We start from the raw sequence: 13596 nt of genomic DNA on the forward strand, positions 1-13596 counted from the left end.
CACCCACTAAATCGCGCGAGCCAGGCCGCTAGCAACGCCGAAGTGGGCTAATTTTACTCGGTCATCGGGGTTTTCGAGAATGTCGTTCTGTAAAGCTTCAATGTGGCAATGCAGAAAGATATGCGCAATGTAGAAAGAATGCGCAAAGCTCTTTGGGTACAGTGTACAAGAAGGGTACACTGTACTTTGGGGCCCCAAACTTGGAGTTAGCGTTGGGGTAGAGTGTACTAGAACTATTCTAGTACACTCTAGTAAATATTCTAGTACACTCTAGTTGGGGCATGCAGGAGTGAAGAGTGAAGTGCGTTTGCGGATAGCAACGTTGGCGGATAGCGGGTTTAAGCGGGTTGCGCTTGTAGCGCCACTACGGCGACTAAGAGAAGCTGTTGTAAATATTAAAATAAGATATGCCATTTTATAGGAAAAGTAATTTTGACTTCCGTATTTTCGCGTTTCATTACAATTTAGAGGTTATTCTATTATGAGCAACCAATTTCTTGCACTTAGTTTTAAGTAACCAACTTAACGTGCCTTCACCAGCCAAATTAATCCAGAGTATCAGTCGTGTTTCTTGCCGTGTTAGCGACGTCAACCCTAGTCAAGTTCAGAATCTCACATCACCCTTCATGCCGAAAATGAATCGATCGCGCGTAGGCGTTCTTTGTGAGCAGCTGCTTTATCTAGACCTTAGTTGGAGTGACCTGGAAGACATTTTCCTTGGATATCGACAGCGCACACCCCGGCAATACAAATCGGTGAACGGCCTATTTAACATCGAAGAACTACAGGAAGATGCTTTTAGGCGAATGTTTACATTTGAAAAGGAGCACCTCAAGGACCTCAAAACGTATCTGCTTATGCCGGACACTGTAATAAGCTCCCAGGGTGTCTGCGTAAGTGGCGAGGAAGCCCTTCTTATAAGCCTACGCAGGCTGGCGTGTCCCAACAGGTGGCGGGATTTGGAGCCACTGTTTGGCCGCCATTGCTCCACTTTGTCAAGCATTGTGTCAACAGTGCTCAGACACATCGAAGACAACTTTGGACATCTGCTGGACTTGACGAACAACAAGTGGCTGAACCTTGCAGAACTAGGCCGTTTTTCTCAGGCAAGTACAGTGCATTCAAATACTGAACAACGTGAACTCATGTGAGTGTATAGATATGCTTGGCTAAAACTGTCTCGAAGCTTAACCACATTAATCCCAAATTCTTTGAGCATTTCTTGAGTGGCAAGGTAATTGCTTATGTTATCTACTTTTATTTACAGGCAGTGCATCGCAGAGGTGCACCACTTAAGAACTGCTGGGGGTTCGTGGACGCGACAGCGAGACCGATTTGCCGGCCATCGGTGAACCAAAGAAGTCATAAGCGGGTTCACGCTGTCAAGTATCAATCTGTTATGTGCGCCAACGGCATCGTGTGTGATCTTGACGGCCCCTATTCAGGTCACAGACACGACGCCGGTAAGTGCACTATAGACAGACTTACTATAATGCAAAATGTCTTTTTATCACATAATCGTATTTTCATAGAAACAATGCATATCTAGGTCATTAAAAAATATTTTGTAATGTAGCACAATGCTGCACACCTTAAGCTAAGACAAAGTTAATACACAGGACGTTTACTTACAGTGCATGTTTGTTCAGCTTAATGCTGTGTGCACCTGCACCCCTGAATTATTATGTATATAACTGCTTGGAATAGTACCAAAGAAGGCCTTCTGTTATTTACTGGCCAAGCTAACATCACGAGACACAACGATTGAAAAAGAACCATTCTGTGTACCACTTTGTTTTATAATATTCTTGTTAAGGCACTTCAGCCATGAAATGTCTCTCTTAGTGCTCTTAAAATATTTCTTGGGTGCCTGCTGAGTGCTGAAAATTGTTGCTTTCGTTGTAGGTATCCTGGGGGACAGTGGCCTTTACAGCAGGCTTGAGCACTTGGTCCAGGGTTCCTCATACACCCTCTACGGGGACCCTTTGTACCCACTACGTCCACTGCTGATGCGCCCATATGCCGGATCTTCTCAGACAGAGACACAGCAGAGGTTCAATTCTGGCATGAGTACAGTCCGCCAGGCCGTAGAATGGGGGTTCGGCAAGACTGTTGAACTGTTTGCCTTCTTGGACTTTGAAAAAAATCAAAAAATACTTCTACAAAATGTATCGCAGATGTACAAAGTAGGTACAATCCTGACAAACTGCCATACATGTTTGTATGGCAGTCAGGTTTCTATGTTTTTTGGCTTAAAACCACCCTCTCTGCAAGAATATCTCGTGCCTGTCACTGCATGAGATGCTCAATCCTTGGATTGGGGATCTCGCGTATATGTGTACCCCACAAGAGCATTTTGGAGAGCACATTAAAATTATCAATTTTTGGCTCAATTTGAACCACTAAACAATCATATTTGCAGATGATACATTTGGTATGACCTGTTAAAGCAAGCTTTATTCTTGTTTACGCAGTACTGGAGCAGTGGTAGAGCACCAGCATCACAGCCTTAGTTTGAACAAACTTTAATTTGCGAAATAACTATATGTTCAAGTATTTAAGCATGATGTTACAAGGATAATGACCTCAAAACTTCCTTTTTGAAGAAATAAATGCATCGAAGTGAGCTTCAAGGATGTTTATTTTTTATTTTGTGAAAGCTTATGAATAACTTCAAGGAGAGCCCTCTGGGTTACAAGGGATGCCTCTCGTTCTGCCCTGTACTTCGAACTCGTGCTGTGTCTGTAGCCTGTGTAATTCTGCAATCCGCAGCTGCCGGTCTTCATCCAGCATTCGCTGCTGCCCCTCCCATTCCTGCCTTCTTTGCTCAAGTTGGTCTTTTGTGAGAGTGAGGCATTGTTCAGCGAAGACAATTTTTCGCTCCTCTATGGAGCACTCAGTCACTTTCATCGACTTTTCATACAGTAGCCTCTTTTTCAAAGAAGGCGAGTTTGCCACCCTTGGCAGCTCTTTTCGCACCTGCACAAAAAAAAGGGGGTCAAATGAGACAATATGAAATCTGTACACTGTTTCACCTTCGTGCTGATCTGTCGTGCATTTGTATTAATTGTGGTGCAGTGGTGTCTGTGTAATCCGTGTTGCGTGAATCAAAATAAATCTTGACAGACATGTAATTCTTGCTAGCACTATTTCTCTTAACTGATAAGAGCAACTCATGTTGCCAAAACATGTCTTCCCTGCTGCTGTAGTGTAGTGCAAGCCCTACAGAGCATAGTTCTGCCTACTTGTTGTAGTGGCCTAACTATGCATACTTGAGCTAAAACAGCCCCTGAGTTAGGTGCAGAAAGATGGCTGAGCAGCATTTGAAATGAGCGTGGTTTTCACTATACAGAGAGCAACTAGTGTTGTAAAAAGCACTAACGCGGAACATTGTATGACAGACACAAAGAAAGTAAGGCATTCTGTAATGTTGACATGCATTAAATATACAATCACAATACGCTATTATGATGTTCGACCTTCGAACATATTTACCACAAACACTGCTTCGCATACATGTGTAGCTGTTACTGTGTTGGAAATAGCAATATATCATGGCCGCATTGTGGAAAGAAACACAGCGCATATACATTTCTCCTGGAACGAAAAAGTATGTTAAATGCAAGCATAGGACATGGTGAACGCGGGGTTCATGAAGTAAGTGCATGGTGCTGTCTGCAGACCCTAAAACCTTACATGTGAGGTCGGCCTCTTCAACAATGATGGCATCTGTCAGGTGCACCACATGCGTTGCCTAGGCAGCATCTCTCGCGTAAGAAGTGGCACTACGCTCCTCAGCCGAGATGGAAGACGACTGCGGACGCGCACAAGCCACTTTTCGCGCAGCCGTCAGTCTGATATTGTGGCCAAAATCGTCGGCCAACTGGGTAATCTCCTGCAGGAGCTGATCTTTTTCTGTGTACTGCTCCTCAGTTCCAGACCTGCGAAGCGAGCACTATAGATGAATACGAGTACACCTGAACCACCGCAAGAAAGAAAAACAAATATAGGCGCTAGGCGATAAATGGACATTACTTACTTCCTCATGTTTGCCCTGTCGTTGCGTCGGTACTGGGCGAGCAGTAGGTCCAGCCTGCCGTGGAGTGCGTGCTGACTGAAGTCTTTTTCAGTTGCAGTTTTCACGTTCGTGGCCACGCTTGCCGGTCCTGCCTGATTGGCAAACGGGTTCACTGCGCGAACATCGCGCAACAAAGCGAGGTCGTCGTCCTGCGAAAATCGCATTCGTGACGATGCAGCCGTCTTCGCTGGTGCCATTTAGAAAATGGTCATCTGAACAAAGTGCCGTCTTCGGCTAAGGCACGCCTTGGCTGCGTTTGTCCTCAAGTTTGGCCTTTCCAGTGGATTCAGCTGTCTCTTCTCGCCTGCTTCTCGCCCAGCCGAAGCGTTTCTGTGTTAGGCCTACGAGCCATGAACTCGACAATCTAATTCTGAATCAGCGGCATCTAATGAATCAAACTTCATTACACACGTTAGTTGAGAGAAAGCAATAACCGTAGTCACTTTTCCTAGCTTAGTAACTTCACGCGTTACCACGAATCAAGCCCAGTTTGGTGCTAGGTTGGAGCCGTCGCTTCGATTGGTGCCGCCATGTTTGTTGATGCCAAGTTTTTGGGGCCGCTATTGGGGCTCCCGCTAAATCGGTGAAATAGCGTGCCCGATGCAAAACCCAATTGCAGTTTGTGTCTCACGCATGCGCAGTGGCGTTGACGCTATTTCTTTGGGGCCCCAAAACGTTTGGGGCCCCTATTCTAAAACTCTCTATTCCTGTCGTCTCAATAAATAATTAAGGTGGGACAGTGTAAAATGAGATGCTGCAAGTTGGCTTCGCATACGGAGTGGCAGAAGGTGCGTATTGTGGGGGGGGGGGGGGGGGGCAGAGGCGTCAATGCCCTCTTTTGGTCAGCCAACGTCTGCCATTTGTGAATTCTGTCATGGGTACTAGCTGTGTTGGCAAGTACTTTATTTATGAATATTTCCTGGGATCGGCTGAGGGTGAGGTCCTTAAACATGTGAGGAGGAGTGAGATATTTGAGTCTCTTCCTGTTAGCGTACTTGAGGAAGCGACGTATTCGTGCCATTTCAAAATGAGAGTTCGGCGGCAAATCTGCATAGGGGTGGTCACCAATGTCGGGAGACCCGCGTAGTAGAGGTTGGAGACAAAAAGCTCCAGATTGTGAGGTGGCAAGATCATGCGCCACCTCGTTACCTGCCCCCTGGGTCCCCACGTGGCCCGGCGACCCTAATATCAATGCCATTCTTCTGCGTGTGCTGTAGAATATGGCGGATGCGTAGAGCAGTGATATCTTCCACACTGGGGTCCTCAATGTCGTTTAATGCTTCGAATGAGTCGGTGTAGATGGTGGATGGCGCTGCATTGTCTTGTAAGGCGGTCCAGATGGCCAAAAGTTCTGCCTGTGCAGGTGTCGCGTAGTTTATTGTACAAATATAGCGCCTGGCCTCACCGGTCGAGGGTTTGTACCAGGCCAGAACTATGCGGTCGCCATCGAGTGCGGCGAGAAGACAAGGTCAGCGTACTTGCGCGTGAAATACGATAGAAATATGATACGAAATTATGAATAATGAACATGAAATAGAGACAAATAGACAGAATCAAGAGATATAATCAACATTTAGCCATGGAATAATTTGAACTACCATTACGTCGACATTAGAAAGATTCAGCGTGTCCTGTATTCTGTTAAGACGCAGGCAGAGCGGTTTGCGCTCCCGCTCCCCAGCTATTCCACCCAATCGGCCTGCGTTTAGCGGAATACTGGACTCGCTAAAACTCTCTATTGTCTTCTTTAGCGTCAACGCTTGTTCGACACACCCTTATTTTTCGGACACCATAGAAATATAACGTTACTTGTGGTAACTAAAGGCTCAAAAAAAAAGAGCAAAAGAAACAAAAATCTTACATTTCGTGTGATGGGCGAGATGAGCAGAGACTTGCCCCACATGAACTGCGCATCGATGCCGTACGTATGGGGTTCGTGTGGGAACCTGCACGCGTGGCAGGACGTCATCAGCGGCAGTGCAATTACGAATATCCAGAAGGCGGCACCCGCAGTGAACGCATATACAACATATCTTGCATCCTGAACAAGCATCCATCCAGCGATTTCTGTATAGTGCCAATGTGCATGGATCGCAGCAAAACCACCACCCAATCCTTTTCCCCCGGTGACCGACTTTGGTCGTCAGGAGAAAGGGCGCGGGCGGATGAGCTCCTTATAAAGATGCACCAAACTGTCAACAATTTATTGAAAAAAAATTTTTGAGTATGAGGACATGATATTCTTGTATTCTTTTTTCTGCCGTTGTTTACATGCATGCACTTTTCTTTGCCCTGTGTGTATATATATTTTCACCCGCTTCTAATAAACATTAGATGAAAGTCCAGTGCTGCCGTGTTGTACACCCTTGGTTCTTCCTGCTCGGTCTAAGGAACCACCCACGTATATGAAATGCGGTGCTCACTCGAAGAACAGTGGCCTGACGACCGGCGTGCCGTTGTTGTGCGCCTCGTAGAAGAGTGTGTACAGGTAGGGCATCAGCGTGTAGCGCACCTGCAGTGCTTTCCTCATCACGGCCTGCGCGGCCTCGCTGAACACCGCCGGGTCTTGGTCCTGGACGCAGCGGGCATATATGGGCTTGGTGTCACAGCGTGTGCGAGCGGACATGCATTTCACAGTATTTCTTGCGTTTTTGGGTCTTTTATATTTCGGAAAACTGAAGTTAATGTCAGCTTAAGCTATTGATTATTTTAGTAGGGAATGTACTATAATTTTTTTATTGAAGCGAAGGACTTTGCTGACCGTGGCTGCTGCTGTTGAAGTCCTGCCAAATAGCTCACACACAGGACAGCACTCGTATAACAACTCGGCATATAAGTGGCCGCATCTGTATTACATATACACTGGCAGACGTGCCGGCTGCCTGCTCTGTTCTCTGCGGATTTACGCAGTCAAACAACAAACGATACCTAAATATTCTCATAAGAAGCCAACAAACAATAACACCAAGGACAACATAGGGGAAATTACTTGTACTTATTAATTGAATTAAAGAAATGATAAATTGATGGAAATGAAAATGGATGAAAAAACAGCACGCGTAATGCGAAACTGTGGGTTCGTTTCCCACCTGCGGACAGTTGTTTTTTCATCCATTTTCATTTCTATTAATTGATCATTTCTTTAATTCAATTAATAAGTACAAGTAATTTCCCCATATGTTGTCCTTGGTGTTATTTGTTGTTTGTTGGCTTCTTATGACATGCTTACTAAAAATCGGGCCCCTCGGTTCCCTTTATTCTCGTTCACTAAATATTCTCAGTGCAACAAATGTACGCCTTAAAGGGCCCCTAAACCACCTCAGATATTTTTTGAACATTTCAAGTAAACTCGCATCGAGTTCAGAATGCCGTCACAATCAACGATGCCAAACGCTGCAGCGCTACGCGGCTCGGGCGCGACAAAAAAGAAAAAAAAAAAAAAAAAAAGCCGTCCCCTTTTCGTGGCTTTTCTGGTATCCCCAGCGGTCGTCACGATGTCAGCAGAGTGAATATGGTGATGTCAGCGTCGGGGACGATGCCCATTGGTCGAACAAGAACCTACGACTTCCGGTTTGTCTGCTAGCAGGTACGCGCGCTCCCTGCTCTTCCTTGTGTTTCTCGCTTGTGCGCCCTTGCGAATCGGTAATTACAGCCCGCAACGCAAGTGCCAAATCGCTCGCGCTCCAACACAGTCGTGCTTAGCGGTCTGATTAGCTGCGCGAACAGAGTGCGACAATGTTGGCCTTTCTAGACGAGCGCGCAACACAGGCACGCTTCGCATGAACACGGGCCGGCACCGCAGCAACAGCAGGTAGCCGAGAAGCGCTGAGTCCACGTCCCCGTTACCAGCACGGTAACTCGCCGCGTGCCGTTTGCCATTCGCTGGCCGCCGTTCGACGGCGGTTTTCCTCGCGAACGGCGAGATTTCCTTGACCGTAGAGAGGATGAGAACGGGATCCATTTGTGCGGTAGCCTCACCGCTGCCGATCGCTCGAAGGCGCCGATATCGTCGCTAGGCCTTTTCCGGCTCACTTCAAAGCTAAAACGGACGGCGCTTCGGAATGAATTACCGACGCTCTTTGCAATAATTGTACACGAAGAAGAAAACACGCTTAAGTTATATTAGCGGCGCCGTCGGCTGCGATGCGAGCACAGCCGAGCCGGTCGTCTCCCGTCGGTAGCCGAGTACGGCAGCTGAGCTCGACAAGTATCGGAGCTCTCGAGTTCGTGTTTAACGTTTGACAGTGGATATCGTTCTTCATAAAATGTACAGTTTACGCATCACTTTATCTAGGGAAAATTATTTTCTTGGAACAGAAGCTGCAGCCGATGTTTTCGTCGCCGGTGGCGGAGGCGCGCAGCTTCGCAGTTGTCGATTGGCCCGTTGATCGTGCTGCGGGCGGTGCGACGGCCGAACTACCGTCTAATTTGGACACCTCTCGCGCGGCAGACGTTCTAGGGCACGGGAGGCCGGTTCGCCGTCGGTACACTTGCCGCTAGCGTGGACGCGTGGACGTGCCTTAACCGGAAGTGGGAGGTGTTTTGAGAAGCGCGTTGACGATGACGTATATGTCACGTGACATTTGAAGCAGCACTCGGCGAGGAGGAGAGAACAGTCGACGAGGAGAGTAGCGAAGGAAAGAGCGAAACGAGCGAGGGCCGTTTTTCAATTATCAAACGCGTGTAACTCCGCTATTACCGCTATTACGGCACCATTTCGAAAAATTCTCGCGGATACGTTTTCGTTGTGGACTCGTGCACAACTGCAACACCACAACTAAATTTCGACCTCTGGGTGGTTTAGGGGCCCTTTAAAGGCCCATAATAGGTGGTGTCCTAAACCAGATGTCTATGACGTATTTCCGGCTCCCGCAATCGCTTCCGCCGCATGCAACCAGTAAAAGAATAGCCTTCAAGATCCGATCCGCATTTGTTTATCCAGAGGGCGCCACCACTGGGATATGGTGAAGTCCTCTGACTCAAGCAGGCTAGGCGATTATACAGGGTGTTCTTTCTAGCTGCACAAAATTTTTAAAGATTGCTTATGGCAGATAGCACAATTCTAACCCTTGATCTAAATAAATTGCTCGATGAGGCGGCCATTACTTTTACGAAAAATCAAAATGCTTAATTGAACAATTAAACACTTTACGGCAGATATTTCAATGTAAGAATTATAGGCGGCGAGTTCGCAAGACATATCCCCTTGGGAACAAATTCTCAGGACTGCACCAGTTTCGAGATAATAGTTTTCGGAATGCATATTGGCGTTCCACTTACTTTTTTTTCTTTTTTTTTTTGCACTGAAACACAAAAGTAACTGGAACACCAATGCATTTTGTCGGACAGTTATTAATATCTCGAAACAGTCCAGAGAATTCCTTCCAAGCGAATACGCCTTGCGAACTCACCGGCCATAATTCGTAGATTTAAATATTTGCCGCAAAATGGTAAAAAGGGTCATTATGTTAATTACTCAAAAGGCATTTTGATTTCTCGTAGTAGTAGTGGCCGCCCTATAGAGTAATTTAGATCAACGGTTAGAGTTGTGCTATCTGCGACAGGCAATTTTTTAAAATTGATATAGCTAAAAAAGATAGTGATGTTTCACTTCGTGAACGTGGGTTACGCGCATTCGTATGAACGCCGCGAACATGCACAGCGAGCACCGCGGCGTCGAAGCACAAACGCAAAGTGCGCGAACGCTACACTGATCTCGACGATGCGACGCCTGGTGTGCCACAGGGAAAGCTCATATTGCTACACATGCAAAGAGGAGACGCCGTGAACATGCACAGCGAGCGCCGCGGTAGAGTGTACTAGAATGGGGGAGTAGGTCCAGCGGACGCCTTAGCAAGCGCCGAGAGTGAAGACGCGGAAAATGTGGCGGCGCTGCCGTCGCCTTTTTCTGAATCTCCGGCCAATAAACGTTGGCTCCGGCTGTTTCGACAGCGCTCATTGGCTGAGGCGTGCTGGTGGGCTGCGTAGCTGTCGTCTGCTCGACGCACCGTCGTTGTTGCGTCGTTTGCATTCTTTCCGCCGCTCTTTTTCCATTTTATTTACGATGGATCGGTGGGGAATAATCTCAGTGTTACCGCCACCGAGTATCCGCCTGTCAAAGCTCCATGCAGCTGCGGTAGGGTCTCCGACCCGACAAGCGTCCGGTCGGCGAGAGGGGCCGCTCATTCGGGAGAAAAAGACTTAGAGATTGACTCCAACCAAATAAGGAAATTTACTAGCCCGACGTTTCGGAACCAATTCGGCTCCTTCTTCAGGGGGTATTCTTCGGAGGTGGCGGTGTGCCGCTTTTAAAAGGTCCGTCTTTTAAGCGGCACACCGCCACCTCCGAAGAATACCCCCTGAAGAAGGAGCCGAATTGGTTCCGAAACGTCGGGCTAGTAAATTTCCTTATTTGGTTGGAGTCAATCTCTAAGTCTTAATCAATTTTCCCAACCAGACAGGTAATTCTGTAGAAATATTTAGCTTCAATTCGGGAGAAAGTGACGGTGGCGCCAACTGGATTTTAAATTAAAAAATGCCTCAGCGCAGAGCCCTCGTTGGACCCACTCCCCAATCTAGTACACTCGAACCACGGCGTCAAAGCACAAACGTAAAGGCCGCAAACCCGCGATTCTCTTCCCCACCTCCAGGCGCCTTCCTCCTCCAGCGCCCGCTTCCCTCGTGGCGAGTTTCACCGATTTCACAGACCCGACCGGGATCTACGCTTGCGCGTAAAAACACCCTATATGTCACCGCCCCGATACAAAGGGAAAGTGGATGCCAATAAATCACAGGGTTCGTACACAATATTTGGCTGGAAATTCAAGGACATTTCAAGGATTTCAAGGATGCAAAAAGGCAGAATTCAAGGAGTGTTAGCGTAATTTTATTTCCTCACATGACTTAGGAAAGGAGCCCTATTTCCGCATTAATTTCTCTTTCAAGAGCTGTTATCTCCGCTTCTTTTTCTTTGGCTGTTCGACGGAAACTTCGTCGCCTTTCGCCTTTCTGGTGGCTCTTCAAGGCAGATTCCCCCATCGTTGCAATGTCGACCGTCTTCTGACATAATGCGCACATTGCTCGATAAGGATCGCTTGGTTCCGGTCTCACCCAGTGACGATAGCCCGTATGTTGCAGCCACGCAGGCTGAAACTTGCACTTCCCGCCTGGCATCTTGTCAAAGTAAACACACAACGCAAACGCGAACTTCACTGAAATGGCGCGCACGAGGCCGACAAACGGCCCGACTATAGTACCTAAAAGACACATACTAGTGTGCCGAGAGCGGGTGTCGCGGTGGCACCGAGTGTGATGCCTGCCGCCGCCGGCCGCTTGGTGCGCTGCACTTCGAGACTGTGCCGGGCCATGCTGAGACATGGGCGGACTTCAGGCAAGACACGACGCGAGTCTCCCCATTTGCCAGGCGATCTGCCTCTTATGTTCTTGTCCCAATCCGCAATACGTTCGGGGTCTGCGGACGCGCTGGGTAATGAGATGAGCCGTTTCTTTCCGCGTCTCTGGGAAATCGCGGTTTCGCGACCAGTTCAAAGTTTCTTTAGACAGACGAGTGCACACATAGATGCAAAAAACCCACTCACAATAAGAAAAGACTGCAACGAAAGCGGCAGCAAGGCGAGAAATGAACTAAGCATTGCAATCGACGCGTAGCAATCAACGCATCGCAAACGAACGCGAGTCGAACACCGCAGGATTTAGCATGGTGCCGACAGGCATCGCCGTCTGGTGGCCCGCGGCGGCAGGCATCACAGCCCGCGCCACCGTCCCGCGTTGGAGACTCTCGGTGGACGGCACACTAGAGTATATTCTAGGCACTATACGCAAGCCGAGCGAGCGATATGTCTCGCATTGGATTGGATTTCCAATGCATATTAGTTGCCAGACGACGTAGGGGCTGCGAGATTTAAAACCGAAACTTCCTGATGTTGCCCTTTAGTCAACACAGCTTGTTTTCATGGGCATTCGTAAGCGAAAGGGCCTTAAATATCAGCATGACTTGCGGAGGTACATCGTTAATTTCCTCTAGCGGAACAAATCCCACGGGATTTTCAAGGATTACAAGGAGCCCACGGGTATTCAAGTAGTTTCAAGGGCCCTTGAACTTATACTGTCAATATCAAGGATATTCAAGGATTTCAAGGGGCTGTGCGAACCCTGATTATTATCATCATCACCACCACCGGATTTGGACACCACCTGCTCCTTCACTAAAGCAGATCTTTCTGTGCCTTCTTTCCAGGGGTTTGGCACGTCTGCCCGGTCGGCGTCTTGCCGAGTAAGGTATGTGGCCCGAGCAAAGTAGCAAGAAGTCGCTCATAGCGCTCTTGTTCACTTTTTAATTAGAAACATCCTCGTAGTTAGCCTTGTTATTACGCAACGCTCAGAAATTTTGCTCCTTGTTGTGACGTCACAATGTCGATGACGCCAATTAAATATTACATTTGCTGTAGACAACTTAAGTATAAAGTATCTCATAAGTGCTTTGCACCCTTTGTACTTGCCAAGTGTCATCATTAACATGCCCGAAGCATGTGGTAGAGTTTCTACAATTTGTATTATGTGTGTCCGTACTCCTTTAATATGTGGTGTCCAAATCCACGTGCCAGCGACAGCTCTCACAATAACGGGTACCGATCTCGAAGGCTATGCGTTTGTTAAATGTATGCACCGGAAGCAATTCCGTAGCCGGAGACATTTCGTAGACGGTCACGTTTTAGGCACCACCTGTACGGCGCTCTTTCAAACGGCACATGTCTTGTGAGACGACATCCGTTAACATACACCGACAGGAATAGCGGGATCGAAGTGCGCATGCGCAGAACGCTAACCGACCTATACCGTTTACCGTGCGCACGCTATTTCTCAGAGTTAACGTTACCGTGTTAGCGTGGTGTACGTAGTGTACGTAAAACATGGCGGCGGTCCCGGTCGCCCGCTTCGAACTGAATTTGGCGTTGTTTTTGTAGAATTCACTTTGTTCGTAGCAAATGACTGCGTAAACGGCTTTTGCTTAGTCGCATGCCGCTTCGCCGAGAGAGTGTTATGGCTAATCTTGAGGAATTTTCGAGATCGCTTCTCGTTTCGAACGCGCCTAAGCCTAACGAGAGAATTTTTTTCTGAGATGCGAGCGCCATCTGTCGCTAAAGTCGGGAGATAGGCGCGACGACGGCATATGGCCTCTGAGATGGGAGGATTTCGGAGGCTATGGTAGACAGCTTGTACTGCTTGTCTGTTTCGTTGCAGATCGACGGACATGTGAAGTAAAAATACAACGCGCTCCTGGCTTCCATTGCGCTGAATGGTGACTTGGAGATGGCGCACTTACGACTGCCCTGATGTCGTTGTGGGATCTGCTGAACGGGTAGAAGGCACCCAGCTGCATCCACCGGACGCACAGGTCCTCTGTGACGTTTCCGACGAAGCCGCATATGTCAGCGCCTACCTGCAACACGACCGGTTCGGGTCCGCTGCACTTCCGCCGAGTACACAGCGCCTCCGTG

General features: G+C 48.0%; 2 protein-coding genes across 16 annotated transcripts in view; one reads left to right on the top strand and one right to left on the bottom strand.

Annotated features, from left to right (window-relative positions):
• Nucleotides 1-13596, bottom strand: part of LOC119433400 (probable maltase-glucoamylase 2) — a 128637-nt gene that overhangs the window by 13179 nt on the left and 101862 nt on the right. For 14 of the 15 annotated variants that reach the window (XM_049659172.1, XM_049659174.1, XM_049659173.1 and 11 more), the window contains 3 exons: nt 13422-13538; nt 6502-6650; nt 5940-6024 (listed from right to left, as the gene is read on the bottom strand). In XM_049659172.1, the coding sequence (XP_049515129.1) occupies nt 5940-6024; nt 6502-6650; nt 13422-13538 (351 nt within the window). Of the gene's footprint in view, nt 1-3800; nt 3942-5939; nt 6025-6501; nt 6651-13421; nt 13539-13596 lie in introns of those variants that run through there. The other variant, XM_037700590.2, reaches the window with a different exon arrangement.
• Nucleotides 610-2685, top strand: LOC119433401 (uncharacterized). Its single transcript, XM_049659179.1, has 3 exons — nt 610-1110; nt 1272-1463; nt 1906-2685. The coding sequence occupies exons 1-3, from the start codon at nt 627-629 to the stop codon at nt 2298-2300; spliced, it is 1071 nt and encodes a 356-aa protein (XP_049515136.1). The 5' UTR covers nt 610-626; the 3' UTR covers nt 2301-2685.

This window comes from Dermacentor silvarum, chromosome 11 (genome assembly GCF_013339745.2).
Source record: "Dermacentor silvarum isolate Dsil-2018 chromosome 11, BIME_Dsil_1.4, whole genome shotgun sequence".
NCBI lineage: Eukaryota > Metazoa > Arthropoda > Arachnida > Ixodida > Ixodidae > Dermacentor > Dermacentor silvarum.

What these genes read in the sequence shown, in the direction of transcription:
- LOC119433401 (XM_049659179.1), top strand. Translation starts at nt 627, where the DNA reads ATGCCGAAAATGAATCGATCGCGCGTAGGCGTTCTTTGTGAGCAGCTG. An exon ending in AGGCCGTTTTTCTCAGGCAA is followed by an intron (nt 1,111 to 1,271) that starts GTACAGTGCATT and finishes ATTTACAGGCAG; the next exon opens with TGCATCGCAGAGGTGCACCA. An exon ending in AGGTCACAGACACGACGCCG is followed by an intron (nt 1,464 to 1,905) that starts GTAAGTGCACTA and finishes CTTTCGTTGTAG; the next exon opens with GTATCCTGGGGGACAGTGGC.